Source organism: Macaca fascicularis, chromosome 16, assembly GCF_037993035.2.
Source record: "Macaca fascicularis isolate 582-1 chromosome 16, T2T-MFA8v1.1".
Lineage (NCBI taxonomy): Eukaryota > Metazoa > Chordata > Mammalia > Primates > Cercopithecidae > Macaca > Macaca fascicularis.
Genome location: NC_088390.1, coordinates 58,991,106 through 59,008,529, shown reverse-complemented (window position 1 = coordinate 59,008,529; position 17,424 = coordinate 58,991,106). Strand labels below are relative to the sequence as shown.

General features: G+C 51.9%; 1 protein-coding gene across 1 annotated transcript; it reads left to right on the top strand.

The window, feature by feature from the left end:
- Window positions 1-1,794: 1,794 nt before the first annotated feature.
- TBX21 (T-box transcription factor 21) lies at window positions 1,795-16,020 on the top strand. Its single transcript, XM_005583510.5, has 6 exons — window positions 1,795-2,521; window positions 12,478-12,632; window positions 12,939-13,060; window positions 14,108-14,266; window positions 14,395-14,456; window positions 14,660-16,020. Exons 1-6 carry the CDS (start codon window positions 2,031-2,033, stop codon window positions 15,276-15,278), a joined length of 1,608 nt encoding a protein of 535 aa, XP_005583567.2. The 5' UTR covers window positions 1,795-2,030; the 3' UTR covers window positions 15,279-16,020.
- Window positions 16,021-17,424: the final 1,404 nt, after the last annotated feature.

Here is a 17,424-nt window from a genome sequence, read left to right as displayed (position 1 = left end):
TTCCTTAAGGTATGGAGAAATGGCGGGTAAGGTGTTGGGGAGGAGGCCAGTCCTGTGTTTCTGGTACTGTCATGTATCCGGTCTCCAACCTCAAAAGATGTGCTGATTCTCTCTCTCCCAACCCTCCCTGGGTCATGCCCACCTCCTGGAGTCCCCAGCTTTGCCTTTGCCTGCCAACCTGCCTCTTGGTTCAGCTCTATTTGGGAGCAGAGAGTCCCCATGGGCCCCTAAGGGTGAAGCCCTGTCAGGCTGGGACAGACGTGTAGAGCTGGGGCCAGTTCCCAGGGGAGAACTGGGGAGGGCTGGGGTGAGGGTAGGAAGAGGAGAAGTTAAACTTTAACATGACAAAAATATTAAGGTATTTTTCAAAGTACTCTTAAAAATGTAAATCTTTATATATCGATATGCAAAATATTCTATGACACCTTGTGGAGTGAATAAAAGTACACATTACAAAGCAGCATGTGTAGTGTTTATATAAATTATATATTTGTGCATGTGTGCAAAGGACAGAGACAGAGAGTGTATAAGGAGTGCCGTCTCGGAGGGTGTTCACTGAAATGTTAATCCTGTTTGCCTTTAGGGGGTGGAATTTGGGGTGATTTATACAGTCTTGTTTTTACTTTTCTGTGCTACTTAAATTTCCTATATAAGTATGTTTCATCTTTATACACAGGAAAACTCCCAAAGATGCTATTTTCAATTGGGGGGGGGGAACGGATAGTTTTCATCATAAAAGGAGTCTAATACATTAGTTAACATAAAAGGAAGATGGAGAAAGAAAAGTCTCCGTCGTCCTATCTCCGAGGCAGCCCTTTAGAGCATGTGGTGGGTTTCCTTCCTGTCAGCCGGCTCTGAATCTGTTCAAAGCAGCTTTTCCATCCAGGTATAATAATAGATTGGAAAGTGCTGCACACGTACACCCTCTCATGTAAGGCTCGCAGCCCCCCTGAAAAGTAGATCTGTTTATTTCCCCCAATCTATGGATGAGGCACGTGAGGTTGACTTTCAGGCAAGGAAAATGACTTGCCTGGGTCACATATACCTGCTAGGCAGAGCCAGACCTGGGACTCTCAGCACTGGCAGCCCAATGCTACTTCCAGTGCCCATGACTGCCATGCGGGGTGGGGGAGCTTTTGTGGGCCCGGCCAGGCTCAGCTCAGGGCCCTGCAAACCCCTGGCTGCTGCTGATGCAGTGCGCTTTAAGGAACTCTTCCTGGTGTCCATCAGGTTCCAGGTATGCCCCCAGGGCTAGAGCTACAAGATGCAGCCAACTCAGCACGTGTGGACCTCTGGTGAGGAGAAAGAGGGCAACCCGAAAGGTCACTTAGCATAGAGTCTGGGCACACGGTAGGTATCAATAAAGATCAGTTGAATGTTCATGGTCAAAGTTGCTTCTAGTGTGCCGGTGCCCCGAGCCTCTGAGTGCTAAGAGAAGGCCCAGAGAATCCCACTTGGGCCATCTCGGAAGGCTTCCTGTAGGAGAGGGCTTTTGAACTGAGCCTTCAAAGCTGGGCTGAATTTCCCCGAGGGTCCAGAAGAGAGCCACGGGCTGGTGTGTCAGGCAGCCGAGCTGACGCTCCCAGAAAGCAAGGTCTTCGAACTACAGGGTGAGCGCGCACGGGCTCTCGCTTGTCTCCACCGTGGGGGGCTCTGCAGTCCTCGCTAAGAGCGTAGAATTTGCCTAGTATTAGCCACGAGAGGGCGGGGTGGGGCGAGGCGGAGCAGGGCCGAGGTGGCTGAGTGGGGGGAGCCGGAGAGCTTCATAAAGCCACAGCAAAGCGCCGCGACTCTAGTGACAGCGGCCCGCTGGAGAGGAAGCCTGAGAGCTGCCGCGCGCCTGCCGCACGCGGGCGCAGAAGCCAGGCGTCAGAGCCCGGGCTCAGGTGGGGTCCCCCACCCGGCCCTCGGGGCCCCCGCCCCCTGCCCCCTGCCCCCTGCCCATCCCAGCCCACGCGACCCTCTCGCCTGCTTCCGCGCGCGGAGGGGCGGGTCCTCGACGGCTGCGGGAAGGTGCCAGCCCGCCCCGGATGGGCATCGTGGAGCTGGGCTGTGGAGACATGCTGACGGGCACCGAGCCGATGCCGGCGAGCGACGAGGGCCGGGAGCCTAGCGCCGACCCGCAGCACCGCTACTTCTACCCGGAGCCGGGTGCTCAGGACGCGGCCGAGCGTCGCGGGGGCGGCAGCCTGGGGTCGCCCTATCCGGGGGGCGCCTTGGTGCCCGCCCCGCCGAGCCGCTTCCTTGGCGCCTACACCTACCCGCCGCGGCCCCAGGCGGCCGGCTTCCCCGGCGCGGGCGAGTCCTTCCCGCCGCCCGCGGGCGCCGAGGGCTACCAGCCGGGCGAGGGCTACGCCGCCCCGGACCCGCGCGCCGGGCTTTACCCGGGGCCGCGTGAGGACTACGCGCTACCCGCGGGGCTGGAGGTGTCGGGGAAACTGAGAGTCGCGCTCAACAACCACCTGTTGTGGTCCAAGTTTAATCAGCACCAGACAGAGATGATCATCACCAAGCAGGGACGGTGAGTGCGGCGCGCCGGCCCGCGGGGCCTCTGTGCCCCCGCCCGGAACAAGAACGTCTACTCTGTTTTTCTGGCTCGGCAGTGCTTCTGACTCCGTGTCCCTCACGGCTTTGACTTCAGCGTAAGGAGACAGGGGAGTGGGGTTGTAGAAAGGACAGGGAAAGCTCCCGAGGGGCGTCTGTGCCCAGGCTGTTGCACCAACAGCCAGAGGACTCACAAGGGAGACGGGTGAGTACGGAGCAGTGAGAAGTCACCTTGATTTAGGGAAAGGGTGACTGTGACTTCACCCAGAATTGGTGTGCGCCCCTGCCCCACTCTCTACTGGAGAGGAGCCGCAGCGGGCAGTGAAAGCCTGTGTTCTGCGCGGACGGGACGCCTGGGCCTCCTGTGTGGGCAACTGGAGGGGAAGGGAACCCCTTATCTCCCGGGCTCACTGCGTCCACCTCCCCGGCTCCTTTGCTGCTCGTGTGCTCAGGTCAGCTTTAGTAGTGGTGGTGGTGGTGTGGTGGTGGTGGTAGTGTGTGTGTGTGTGTGTGTGTGTGTGTGTGTGTGTGTAGGGGGTGAGACTGGGATTTGGTGACTTGGAGAAGCAGTCGCCAAGTTTCCTTTCCGGTCTTACTTTGAGATCATATGTCTGGGGTGTGTGTGTGTGTGTGTGTGTGTGTGTGTGTGTGTGTGTGTATGGGGATGGGGGGGAGTGGCAGTAAAGCTTGTAGGGGGCACAGATCCCTTCCAGGCACAAATGCCCACGGGCCTGGGCAGATGAAGCTCACCCAGGGGTCCAGCCTGGTGGCCAACCCCACACTGCACCCTTTGAGGCTGGTCCAGTGAAAACCTTCCCCACACTCCTGTCCAGATATTCACTGGTTCAGCCTGGGGAAGTGGGGAAGGGGAGTCCTATGGCTCCGTGGCTCGGGGTCCCTGAGCCCTGTGCGTGATGGGGAGAGTTTGGGGCTGAGGGTGCTGCTTCCGGATAGAGCCTCCTGCACAAGGAAAGAAACAGAAACCTGCAACTTGTGTGGTATTTGTTTAGTAAGCAACCCCCGGAGTGGGCTGTGTCTGGTATGGGCTGTGTGCACCCACCCTTCCCAGTGGGGCCCATGTGAGCAGGGGACCGGTGAGGACCAGTGTGGAGGGGCTGTTGTCATTGGTGGACCTGGGACACTGGGTCTGAGGTCCAGGAGGTGCGGATACCAAATGTGGGGCTTGGGGTGGAGGGGAGAGGGAGAAGGCCATGTTGGGCCCCAGGGGTTGGTATTCGATCTGGGCATTGCTGGAACCTTCTTCCCTCCAGATGATTTTTGTGGGGTAGCCTGGGACTGAGGAACCTGTTGCCAGCCACAACTGGCTTCAAGTTACTGAGCTGTTCCACTTTCCCTGGGATGAACCCAGGAAAGCTGGCATGTTCTTTGATAGCTCAGCCTTCATTTCCTAAGCCTTCTGATAATTCCTCTCTGCTCCCCCCAACCCTAGTCACCCTTTGGGTGTACCCAGACACAGCCCAAGCTTTTGGTCCCAATGTGTCTGAATTGGAAGGGACCCAGAAGATCCTGTCCCTCTCACTGCACAGACAGGGAAACAGGCCCAGAGACAGCAAGAGACTCTTCCAAGGTCACACAACACACTCATTGCAGGCAGAGCTGGCACTAGAGCCCAGATGGTATTTGCCTGGGTTTCTTTCTCTGGCCCCCTATGGCCACCAGTAAAAACAGCCACCCACGCTCTCCGAAGGCCCCAATGCATTCAGAGTGCTTTCACTTCCATTATTTCACTGTGCGTTAGGTAGGCCAAGCAGTCTCCCCATTTTACAGTTGAGGTCACTGAGTTGCAGGGACAGCTAGTGGCTTGCACTCCATCACACAGCAGACCAGAAGTGGGGCCTCTTAACCTTCCACTCCGTTGTGTGGTCAGGAGGCCTTCCCACCCTGGGCCCTTGCTGGGGTCTCCCCACAGCCTCTGCCAGGCCTCTGCCTCCCCCTGCCAGTCTTGAGGGTTGGGATGGATGGAGCATCAGCCAGCACATTAGGGAGTTGGCCAGTGTTAGGGGGCTGCCTCTCTGCCTGTAGAGCCAGCTTCAGGGAGGCTGTAGAGCACTTCAGGGAGGCACTTGAGGGGATGATTCTCGAAGTGTGTATCGCCATCTCTACTCCCATGGCCTCCTTTCCTTGGTGTTCCTGCTGAGTAATTCTCACTTGACAAGTTTTTTTGTCCCCCTTTTAGATACACACACTTACTTTTTTTTATAATGAAAAGTTCCACTACATACAAACATGGACAGAAAAATGTAACAGACTTCCATCACCCAGCTTCCACAGCTGTCAGTATGGGTCCAATCTTGTTTCTGCATCCTCACTTTGCTTTTTCTGTCTGCAACTATATTAGTAATATAGTAATTACTAAGTACACTCTAGATATTATTTTATCTCTGCACCTCTAAAAATGACTTTTTTAAATGAATGCAATACCATTAGCAAACCTGAAAAGAATTTCCTAAATATCACCAAGCTTCTCTGATTGCTTCACAAATGTGTGTGTGTATTTTACAATCCTCACACTTTTTGCTCCATTCTGAGGGGCCACTTTGGGCAACGTAGAGTCCCTGTTGAAGGAGGCAGTGGCTCCTCACTGTTTCTTTTGGTGCTTTTTCTTGGATCAGGCTTCAGAGGCCCCACGCTGCCATGGAGGGGACAGAGGACACACCAACCCAATTCAGTCCCACCAGCCCCAGATTACCTCTGTACCTTCTCAGCTTGGGCTCCTGAGATCTGGGAAGTCAGTGGCCATTTCCTCTCAAAACAGGCTTTTGGGCTCATAGCACAGCTTCCTTTCCGTCCTCCTGCTTTTGTGGGCTGGCCTATCCCTCCGTGGGTTCCAGTGACCCACCAGTCATACCACATCACCCATTACTTTCTTCCTTTTTGAAAAGTTCTCCCACCCCAGGCCCACCTACAGCCCCGCGGCTTTTTGCCTTGAGCTGACTCACGCCGTCCCGGATTCTTCCTCTCCCACCCACCCTGGATCTATCCCTCAGTATTGATCAGCACCAGTGGCACACTCTTCCCAATGGGCAGAAATGGGGCGGGGCACAGGTGGTGATTCCTGGGGCCGGAGATTGATCAAGGCAGCTCAGATGGGACAGAGAGACGGGAATTGAGAACAAAGCAATGGATTGGCCCAATGGGAGACTTTGGTGTCTACGTTTGTGTCTGGAGATTTGGGGCAGCCTGATAATGCCCCATACAGGCTTGTGCGAGGGTTTCTGTGTGGCAGTGTGTCTGTAGCGAATGTGTTGGCGAGTATATAAGAGTTGATGGTAGACATTCTCAGTAGAGGAAGAGAGAGGCCCGTGTCTCTGTGGGTGTGTGGGTGTGTATTAATTGCTGGCAATCCCCACTTTTCTGGGTGTGATGGGTTGATTATAATAATTAAGATAACTTTGGGTAGCTGTGTTGTGTTAAGCTCAATTTGCATTTGGATCTGTGCATGTGAAGATAGAGGTTGGTAAAACAACAATTTCAGTCCTACATTATCCTTGCTACCCTCACAGTCATTACAATTTTTTTCTTGTCTCCACATTCCCAACTCCAAGAACTTTAATTTTTTTTATTTGTGATATTTTTCATGGGCCAGGAAGTGGACCTGGACCTCCCACATAGATAACTTTAGTTGATAACTTTTTGTATTTTTTTTTTTTTTTTTTTGAGATGGATTCTCACTCTGTCCCCCAGGCTGGAGTGCAGTGGCACGATCTCAGCTCACTGCAACCTGTGCCTCCCAGGTTCAAGCGATTCTCCTGCCTCAGGCTCCCAAGTAGCTGGGATTACAGGCACGAGCCACCATGACCAGCTAATTTTTGTATTTTTAGTAGAGACGGGGTTTCGCCATGTTGGCCAGGCTGGTCCCAAACTCCTGACTTCAAGTGATCCCCCGCCATAGCCTCTTAAAGTGCTGGGATTACAGGTGTGAGCCATCGCACCCGGCCTAACTTTTCAGATCTTAAATTTTTTTTTTAAATTTATTTTTTATGGAGACAGAATCTTACTATGTTGCCCAGGCTGGTTTCGAATCCGTGATCTCAAGCAATCCTCCTGCCTCAGCCCCCCAAAGTGCTGGGATTACAGGTGTGAGCCATTGTGCCCAGCTAAAAAGAAATTGTTTTAGGCTTAAGCATGCTTAACCGGTTTCATTTCTCTTGGGGCAAGTGAAAACAACTTTAATTAATTAATTAATTTTTTTTTTTTTTTTTTTTTGAGACGGAGTCTTGCTCTGTCGCCCAAGCTGGAGTGCAGTGGCCGGATCTCAGCTCACTGCAAGCTCCGCCTTCCGGGTTCACGCCATTCTCCTGCCTCAGCCTCACAAGTAGCTGGGACTACAGGCGCCCGCCACCACGCCCGGCTAGTTTTTTGTATTTTTTAGTAGAGACGGGGTTTCACCGTGTTACCCAGGATGGTCTCGATCTCCTGACCTCGTGATCCACCCGTCTCGGCCTCCCAAAGTGCTGGGATTACAGGCTTGAGCCACCGCGCCCGGCCAATTAATTTATTTTTTAATGAGACAAGGTCTTGCTCTGTCACCCACGCTGGAGTGCAGTGGTGCGATTATGGCTCACTGCAGCCTCGACCTCCTGGGCTCAAGCAATCCTCCCAACCCAGCCTCCTGAGAAGCTGGGACTATAGGCGCATACCACCATGTCCAGCTAATTGTTTCTATTTTTTGTAGAGATGAGGTCTCACTATGTTGCCTAGGCTGCAGCTTTGCTTTTTGTCTGGCTGTTTGCCAGTGGCCATCTGAGTCTATTAAGTGGATCTAGGTTGGTAGACGAGGAGGTCCCTTGATGCCCGAGCACATTTTGCACTTTAGTAGGTACAACACATTGCCAGAATACCCTCAGAAAAGGTGCTACCAATTGACACCCCCACCAATAGTCTGTGAGAGGACCCACTTTCCCACAGCCTCATCAGCAGTAGATATTATCACTTTTTTTTTGACACAGAGTCTAATTCTGTCGCTCAGGCTGAAGTGCAGTGGCACGATCCCTGCTCACTGCAACCACCGCTTCCCGGATTCAAGCGATTCTCCTGCCTCAGCCTCCCGAGTAGCTGGGATTACAGGCGTGCAACACCACGCCTGGCTAATTTTTGTATTTTTAATAGAGATGAGGTTTCACCATGTTGCCCAGGCCGGTCTCCTGACCTCAGGTGATCCACCCGCCTCGACCTCCCAAAGTGCTGGGATTACAGGCATAAGCCACCAATCCCAGCCAATATTATCAATTTTTAAACATTCACCAATATGACTGAGAAGAACTATCTATCTCCTTGCTTTTTAAATTTGCACTTAGTTACAGTGAAGCAGAACCTGTGCCAGGAGCTCTGAATCTGGGACAGGTATGACGACCCTGTGAACCATCCCAAGGCTACTTAGTTCTTAGGGCCAGCAGGGGAATTTGGGGTCTTGGACCTTGTCTTATCAGGGTGGGATGGTAAGTGGTTTTTTAGGAAGGCTGAACTTGGCACCAGACCCATCACCACTCTCGGTTCCTTCCCAGCAAAGTGTCATGTAAATCAGGGGCTATTTTAGGATTCCAGCTGGTGGTGATTCTAGACTTTTAGGGAGAAACCAAGATCTCCTTTCTCCTCTCCCTTTTCCCCAGCCTCTTCCTGTGTCTCCTCCATTTCCCTCTACTAGTGATAAAAACAGGATGAGCTGAGCACCTATAACCCCACTCGGGTGACTCAGGAGGCCAAGGCAGGATGATTACCTGTGCCCAGGCATTTGAGTAGAGTCTGGGCAGCATAGCAAGACTCTATCTCTTAAAAAAAAATCAGTATGGGCTGGGCGTAGTGGCTCACCCCTGTAATCCCAGCACTTTGGGAGGTCGAGACGGGTGGATCACCTGAGATCCAGAGTTCGAGACCAGCTTGGTCAACATGGTGAAACCCCGTCTCTACTAAAACTACAAAACTTAGCGTGGTGGCAGGCGCCTGTAGTCCCAGCTACTCAGGAGGCTGAGGCAGGAGAATGGCGTGAACCTTGGAGACGGAGCTTACAGTGAGCCAAGATCGCGCTACTGCACTCCAGCCTGGGCAACAGAGCAAGACTGTCACAAAAAAAAAAAAAAAAAAAAAAGCTGGGCGCGGTGGCTCACGCCTGTAATCCCAGCACTTTGGGAGGCCGAGGCGGGTGGATCACAAGGTCAGGAGATCGAGACCACGGTGAAACCCTGTCTCTACTAAAAATACAAAAAATTAGCTGGGCGCGGTGGCGAGTGCCTGTAGTCCCAGCTACTCAGGAGGCTGAGGCAGGAGAATGGCGTGAACCCAGGAGGTAGAGCTTGCAGTGAGCCGAGATTGCGCCACTGCACTCCAGCCTGGGCGACAGAGCAAGACTCCGTCTCAAAAAAAAAAAAAAAAAAAAAATTAGCCAAGCACAGTGTTGGTGCCTGTAATAAAGGAAAATCGCTTGAACCTGCAAGGCAGAGGTTGCAGTGAGCCGAGATCACACCACTGCACTCCAGCCGGGGGGACAGAGCAAGACTCTGTCTAAAAAAAAATTTTAAAAATAAAGAAAAAAATTAATATGAAGAAATGGGGACCACAGACCACAGCATGCACTCTGCAGTCAGAAGACCTCACCTCTGCTCTTCCACCAAGGACTGTCACCAAACCTCTCGGCGCGTCAGTTTCTTCAAATATAAAATTTGAAATAACATTTTTTGTTTTTTTGTTTGTTTGTTTGTTTTTGTTTTTGAGACGGAGTCTCACAATGTTGCCCAGGCTGGAGTGCAGTGGTGCCATCTCGGCTCACTGCAACCTTCCCCTCCCAGGTTCAAGCGATTCTCCTTGCCTCAGCCTCCAAAGTAGCTGGGACTGCAGGTGCACGCCACCACGCCCGGCTAATTTTTTTGTATTTTTAGTAGAGACGGGGTTTCAGTATGTTGGCCAGGCTGGTCTCGAACTCCTGAGCTCAGGCCATCCGCCCTCCTCAGCCTCCCAAAGTGCTGGGATTACACGTGTGAGCCACAGTGCCGGGCCATCTTTCAAACTTTTATTTTTTGAGACAGAGTCTTGCTGTCACCCAGGCTGGAGTGCAGTGGCACGATCTTGGCTCACTGCATCAAATTTTTTAACAGCTTTCCGAGAAAAGATGGACAGGAGTTAGACTCCTCATTTACATGTGAAGAAACTGAGATTTGGGCCAGGAGCAGTGGCCCACGTCTATAATCCCAGCACTTTGGAAAGCTGAGGTGGGTGGATCACTTGAGGTCAGGAGTTTGAGACCAGCCTGGCCAATGTGAAACTCCATCTCTACAAAAACACAAAAATTAGCCAGGCGTGGTGTCACATGCCTGTAGTCCCAGCTCTTGGGAGGCTGAGGCAGGAGAATCACTTGAACCTGGAAGGTGGAGGTTGGAGTGAGCTGAGATCGCGCCACTGCACTGCAGGCTGGGTGACACGGTGAAACTCCATTTCAAAAAGAAACTGAGATTTGGTTTGAGAATTAACTTCTCCAGGGCCATAGGGTAGTAATCTTTTTTTCTCAACTCAGGAAAGCCAGGGGAAGACAGCCGTGTGACAGCACGCTTCTAGGACACCTTCCCAAGGTTGCTAGGGAAGTTGTCCTGGGGACCTCTGGGGATTAGAAATCCCTCAAAAAGAGTTCCTAGGCCCCTGGAACCCCCCCTCCTCCAGGTTTCCTGACTCACTGATAGGCCCCTTTTTCCCCATCCTTCAGGGCTTCTCATGAGAGGAGGGGGAAGTATGTGGAAATGAAAAGTAATTCTGATGAGGATTAGCTTCTGCCATTCTGAAAACTGCTCTTCCTGCTTGTGTTCGAAGAGAAAGACTAAGTCACTGGAGCTGGTGATGGAACTGGTACTGGTGGAGGTGGTTACAGTTACGGTGCTGCTGCTGGTGGCTGTGATGGTGGAGATGGTGGCTGTAGTGGTGGTGCCCGTGCTGCTGCTGGTGGCTGTGATGGTGAAGGTGGTGCCTGTGCTGGTGCTGGTGGCTGTGATGGTGAAGGTGGTGGCTGTAGTTATGGTGCTGCTGCTGGTGGCTGTGACGGTGAAGGTGGTGGCTGTAGTGGTGGCTGTAGTTATGGTGCTGCTGCTGGTGGCTGTGACGGTGAAGGTGGTGGCTGTAGTGGTGGTGCCCGTGCTGCTGCTGGTGGCTGTGACGGTGAAGGTGGTGGCTGTAGTGGTGGTGCCCGTGCTGCTGCTGGTGGCTGTGACGGTGAAGGTGGTGGCTGTAGTGGTGGTGCCCGTGCTGGTGCTGGTGGCTGTGACGGTGAAGGTGGTGGCTGTAGTGGTGGCTGTAGTTATGGTGCTGCTGCTGGTGGCTGTGACGGTGAAGGTGGTGGCTGTAGTGGTGGTGCCCGTGCTGCTGCTGGTGGCTGTGACGGTGAAGGTGGTGGCTGTAGTGGTGGTGCCCGTGCTGCTGCTGGTGGCTGTGACGGTGAAGGTGGTGGCTGTAGTGGTGGTGCCCGTGCTGGTGCTGGTGGCTGTGATGGTGAAGGTGGTGGCTGTAGTGGCGGTGCGCGTGCTGGTGCTGGTGGAGACCGTGGTTATCATGATGGTAGTTGTGATGGTGGAGGGGCGGTTATAGTGATGGTGGCTGTGATAGTGGTGATGGGTGGTTACAGTGCTGCTGGTGGTGATGGTGCTGGTTGTAGCGGTGGTGGTGATGGGGGTAGTGAAGGTGTTAGTGGTGGAGATGGTGACGGTAGAAGAGTGCTTCTTTTCTGAATCTGTTACTCTGGCACGATTGCAGAATCATACAGCATCCCACCCCCTAACTTCCTCTACTTTTCCTGGAAACAAGGACTTTGAGCTTGAGCCCTGTGTTCAATAGAGCCTTCTTTCAGGTGGATGGGAAGCTCCCTATTCAACTAGGATGTGTGCAACTTCTCTGAAGGCTGAGGGTAGGCCATACCGCAGGTGGCAGACCCAGCAGCATGGGAGAGGGACGGCCTGTGAGTGGGTGTCATGGGGCTGAGAGTGTGTTAGCACTGTGAGAGCCACAGCAGAGAGGGTGGGTGGGGAACTGAGGCATGAGGACCTTCCAGGAACTGCCTGTGGAGAGCTGGCTGGTGCCCCCTCCTAGGAAGCAGCTAAGGTTAGAGACAAGGGTGTGCAGGTAGATGTCGAGCAACTGACTGTCCAAAGAACATTTTAAAAACCTCTAATTTGTAGTATTTGCTGATCCCTGTGGTGTAAATACTCCTGCTATGGATGATTTCAAGCGACTCATGTGAGTCATTGAACGCAGAGCTGGGAAGAGACGCACAGTGCACGGTGATTTAGTACCTCCTCCATGCAGCTGTGATAGATGGAAGTAACCTTGACAGCGCAGACAATAGTAAAACGTCGTAAAATAACTGGGCAGGGATGATTTTTGAGTTTTTATTACTTTGATTTTTTTTTTTTTTTTGAGATGGAGTCTTGCTCTTGTCGTCCAGCTGGAGTGCAGTGGCACGATCTCAGCTCACTGTAACCTCTGCCTCCTGGGTTCAAGCCATTCTCCTGCCTCAGCCTCCTGAGTAGCTAGGATTACAGGCACCTGCTGCCACACCCAGCTAATTTTTTTTTTTTTTTGGTACTTTTTAGTAGAGACAGGCTTTTGCCATGTTGGCCAGGCTGGTCTTGAACTCTTGACCTCAGGTGATCCGCCCACCTCGGCCTCCCAAAGTGCTGGGATTACAGGCATGAGCCACTGCACCTGGCCTACTTTGACTGTTAATATAATGTCTTGCATTGCAAGTTTATATAATTTAATTTTTAATTATGGCTGTGTTTAACCACTGGCTGGCAAACTCCCTAAACACCTTCCAGCTGGTTCTTGTAAGTGGGAGGAAGCCGGCTACAGCACACCACTGATGCCTGGGCACTGTTGCAGGGGGGACTGGCTGTTGAGCTGGAGCTGATGGGTGCTGGGGGGTTTCTCTCTTCTCTCCAGGCGGATGTTCCCATTCCTGTCATTTACGGTGGCTGGGCTGGAGCCCACTAGCCACTACAGGATGTTTGTGGACGTGGTCTTGGTGGACCAGCACCACTGGCGGTACCAGAGCGGCAAGTGGGTGCAGTGTGGAAAGGCCGAGGGCAGCATGCCAGGTGCGCGACCCCTGGGAGTGGAGGGCTCTGTTTCACTGGGACTGGGCGCCCCCTGGTGGGCCCCTCAAGCCCCTACCCCTAATTCCTAGACCTTTAATCCCCCTCCCACTCCATCCCAAGCCACTGCATCCCACCTCTTTCTGGCTTCCTGCTTTGCTCTAGCCTGTCCTCTGTTGAGTCCTCTACCCTTCCCTGCCTGGTCCTCCTGCTGCGTCCTTCCTTACATCCCTCTCGGGACAGGCAAAGCCCCACATCACCAGGGTTCTGTTCTGGGGGCTGCATGTCAAAGAGGTGAACTGTCCACAGGAAACCGCCTGTACGTCCACCCAGATTCCCCCAACACGGGAGCACACTGGATGCGCCAGGAAGTTTCATTTGGGAAACTAAAGCTCACAAACAACAAGGGGGCGTCCAACAATGTGACCCAGGTAGGACTTGCTCTTCAAAAGGTAGCCTCGTGCTGCTCCCCACCTGGATCTGAGACCTCCAAGGCCACAAGGGTCCTGTGGGGCCAGTTTGGTTCATTTTTTCTTCCTTCCTAATGGAAGGAAGGTTCGTTTTCTTCTGTCCTAAAGGAAGGGTCATTTTTCTTCCTTCCTAAACTCTGGCTGTTTCTCACCCACCTTGGGAGGAAGATGAGATGGGATGAAGCTGAATCTTGGACAGGGGTCATATTCGGACCACACAGGCCAACCCAGCCTCAGGGTTTCTTCACCAAATCATGGGTTGCCATTTTGCTCCGGCACCATGAAAGGCACAGAGTTTGGCCCTGTGGTCCCAGGGAATAGATGCCGAGTTTCTCTAGGTTGAACAATCCTGTTAAAAGTGCCCTTGCTGGCTGGGTGCGGTGGCTCACGCCCATAATCCCAGCACTTTGGGAGGCTGAGGTGGGTGGATCACGAGGTCAGGAGTTCAAGACCAGCCTGGCCAAGATGATAAAACCCCGTCTCTACTAAAAATACAAAATTTAGCCAAGTGTGGTGGTGGGCGCCTATAATCCCAGCTACTCAGGAAGCTGAGGCAGGAGAATTGCTTGAACCTGGGAGGCAGAGGTTGCATTGAGCTGAGATCATGCCACTGCACTCCAGCCTAGGTGACAAAGAGGCTCCATGTCAAAAAAAAAAGAAAAAGAAAAAGAAAAAAGAAAAAAAAGTGCCCTTGCCCTAAAAGCCCTGTTTGTGCTGACACCTTGGTCTCAATTGACATCTGGAGGTAGAAGAGGGGGCAAGAGACTAGAATTGGTGCCCCAAAGAGTCCGGACACTGGAGTTGGAAAGCTTGGGGGAAGTTACATGGTGGTAGGGCAGGGGAATGGACAGAAAGCTTGGGGGAAGTTACATGGTGGTAGGGCAGGGGAATGGACAGGATGACCTCAGGGTGTTTGCTAGCCTCATGTGGGGCCAGCTGTTGGTGGGGGTGATGGGATCCTCGAAGTCCCTCCTTCCCACCCCTACAACCGTCTCACTCTGTCTACAGATGATTGTGCTCCAGTCCCTCCATAAGTACCAGCCCCGGCTGCATATCGTTGAGGTGAATGACGGAGAACCAGAGGCAGCCTGCAATGCTTCCAACACGCATATCTTTACTTTCCAAGAAACCCAGTTCATTGCCGTGACTGCCTACCAGAATGCCGAGGTGAGGGCTGCCTGTGCCCCGGTGGGAAGGAGGGCAGAGTGGGGCCCACTGTCTTCCTTGGGAGGGATTTGGAAAGTTCCCGAACCCCAGACTCAGGACTCAGGTGACTCCATTTCCCTTCTCTCTAGATTACTCAGCTGAAAATTGATAATAACCCCTTTGCCAAAGGATTCCGGGAGAACTTTGAGTCGTAAGTGCTACTGGGTTCAACTCAGCTTTGGTCCCTCCTGAGACACATCCTCTCCCTGCCCCTGAGAACAGGAGAGTGGGGGCAGGTGCTAGAGGTGGGCAGGCCAGGGAAGGAGGGGCAGGGAAGGAATGTGTGAAACAGGTAAGCTCACAGGTGACTGGTTCTGCTTGTGACCCGTTTTCTTGCCTTCTATTTTCTTCTAGCATGTACGCATCTGTTGACAACAGCATCCCCTCCCCACCTGGACCCAACTGTCAATTCCTTGGGGGAGATCACTACTCTCCTCTCCTACCCAACCAGTATCCTGTTCCCAGCCGCTTCTACCCTGACCTTCCTGGCCAGGCGAAGGATGTGGTTCCCCAGCCTTACTGGCTGGGGGCCCCCCGGGACCACAGCTATGAGGCTGAGTTTCGAGCAGTCAGCATGAAGCCTGCATTCCTGCCCTCTGCCCCTGGGCCCACCATGTCCTACTACCGAGGCCAGGAGGTCCTGGCACCCGGAGCTGGCTGGCCTGTGGCCCCCCAGTACCCTCCCAAGATGGGCCCGGCCAGCTGGTTCCGCCCCATGCGGACTCTGCCCATGGAACCCAGCCCTGGAGGCTCAGAGGGACGGGGACCAGAGGACCAGGGTCCCCCCTTGGTGTGGACTGAGATCGCCCCCATCCGGCCGGAATCCAGTGATTCAGGACTGGGCGAAGGAGACTCTAAGAGGAGGCGCGTGTCCCCCTATCCTTCCAGTGGTGACAGCTCCTCCCCTGCTGGGGCCCCTTCTCCCTTTGATAAGGAAGCTGAAGGCCAGTTTTATAACTATTTTCCCAACTGAGAAGATGACACGATGAAAGGAACAGAAACAGTGTTATTAGGCTGGAGGACGCCAACTAATTTGGGAAACAGATGAAGGACTGAGAAGGCCCCCGCTCCCTCTGGCCCTTCTCTGTTTAGTAGTTGGTTGGGGAAGTGGGGCTCAAGAAGGATTTTGGGGTTCACCAGATGCTTCCTGGTCCACGATGAAACCTGAGAGGGGTGTCCCCTTGCCCCGTCCTCTGCCCTAACTACAGTTGTTTACCTGGTGCTGTGTCTTGCTCTTGGTTTCCAGGTGGAGAAAAGACGACGAGAACGTCTTGGACATGAAGGAGTTTTTTGCATCTAGAGGGGTGGGAGGGGTCAGGTGTGGGACATGGGAGCAGGAGACTCCACTTTCTTCCTTTGTACAGTAACTATCAACCTTTTTGTTGGCGTGTATGTTAATCCCTGATCCAAAAAGAACAAATACACTTATTTTATCACCATCAGCGAGCCAGGGTCAGGGAAAGGACTCACCTGACTTTGGGCGGCTGGCCTGGGCTTCCCCTGCTCAAACACAGCGGGGATCAGAGAAAGGGACTGGAAAGGGGGAAATGGCGCATATCTCAAGAAGCAAGATATTGTTTGTGGTGGTTGTGTGTGGGTGTGTGTTTTTTCTTTTTCTTTTTTTGAATGGGGGAGGCTATTTATTGTACAGAGAGTGGTGTCTGGATATATTTCTTTTGTCTTCATCACTTTCTGAAAATAAACATAAAACTGTTGAATGTGCCTGCCTCAGTACCAGCATGGGGGGACATGGATGGGGACTCAATTGGGGGTTGTACCCAAGCTGGTGTACCCAAGGTGTTCTGTTGGCTTTCATTTATGGGGAACCTGCTAAAACCCTGAAATGACTCCAGCTGAGTTACAGCAAGGCCACATGTCCTACCTTCAGCACTCAGGGGGATGGTTGATGCTACCTCTTAAGGCATCTCGGGACAGACAGAGAAGCATCCCTTGCCCTGTGTGCACCCTGACCTCGGAAGGAGGGGTGTGAGGGCAAGGCCAAGGGCTGGACTGGGAGCGGAGGTGCAGGACGCTGTGAGGGGGTGGCACTTAATTTCTCTTTGCATTTCTAGCAGCCCTCCACCTTTATCTCTAGGGTTATTCAAGGATTAAAAAAATAAATAAATAAATAGCCATGTGAAATTACCATTTTTGTATGATATTCCATTATGTGTATGTTTGCTATAATTTACTTATCTATTTTCCTGTTGGCAATTTACACATTTTTGTTATTAACAGTTTTTAAAATATTTTTTAATGTGTCTTCAGGCACACAAGTACTAAAATTTCTCGAGTCAAGTCTGTATCTGCAAATGGTATGTGAATGTACAATTTAACAGGAGAATGCCAAATTACTAATTTACACTCTCACCAATAATGTACAAGAGAACATGTTGAGTTTCTTTCTTTGTTTCAGCAGTAGTAAGGTTGAGCCTTTCTTCCTATGTTTTCTAATCACAGATTTGTAAAATGATTTGTTCATGTCTTTCGCTCATATTGCTATTAGGGTATTTGTCTTTTTCTCATTGGTTCTGGTTCTTTATACATTCTCGATTTGATATCAACCATTATTTGGTTATTTATATTGCAATTATCTTCCTCTAGATTATTGTTCCTCTTTTCATTTTCTTTAAAGTGGTTTTCTGATGAACAAAAATTTGTAGTTTTAATGAAGTTAAATTTAACAATTTCACTTTTTTGTTTGTTTGTTTTAAGAGACAGGGAGGGTCTTGTTCTGTCATCCAGGCTAGAGTGCAGTGGTATCATTATAGCTCACTGCAGCCGCAAACTCCTGACCTCAAGTGATCCTTCCACTCAGCCTCCCCAGTAGTTAGGACTACAGGCATGTGCCACCATGCCTGGCTAATTTAAAATTTTTTTTGTAGAGATGAGATCTCGCTATATCACCCAAGCTGATCTTGAACTCCTGACCTCAAGTAACCCTCTCGCTTTGACCTCCCAAAGTGTTGATGTTACAGTCATGAGCCACCACACCTGGCCAACATTTTATAGTTAGTGCGTTTCCTTGTCTCGTTTGAGAAAACTTTTTCTGCTTGTAGGTTAGAAAGATATTCATCTGTATTTTTTTTTCCATAGAATTTGAAGTTTTGCATTTGACA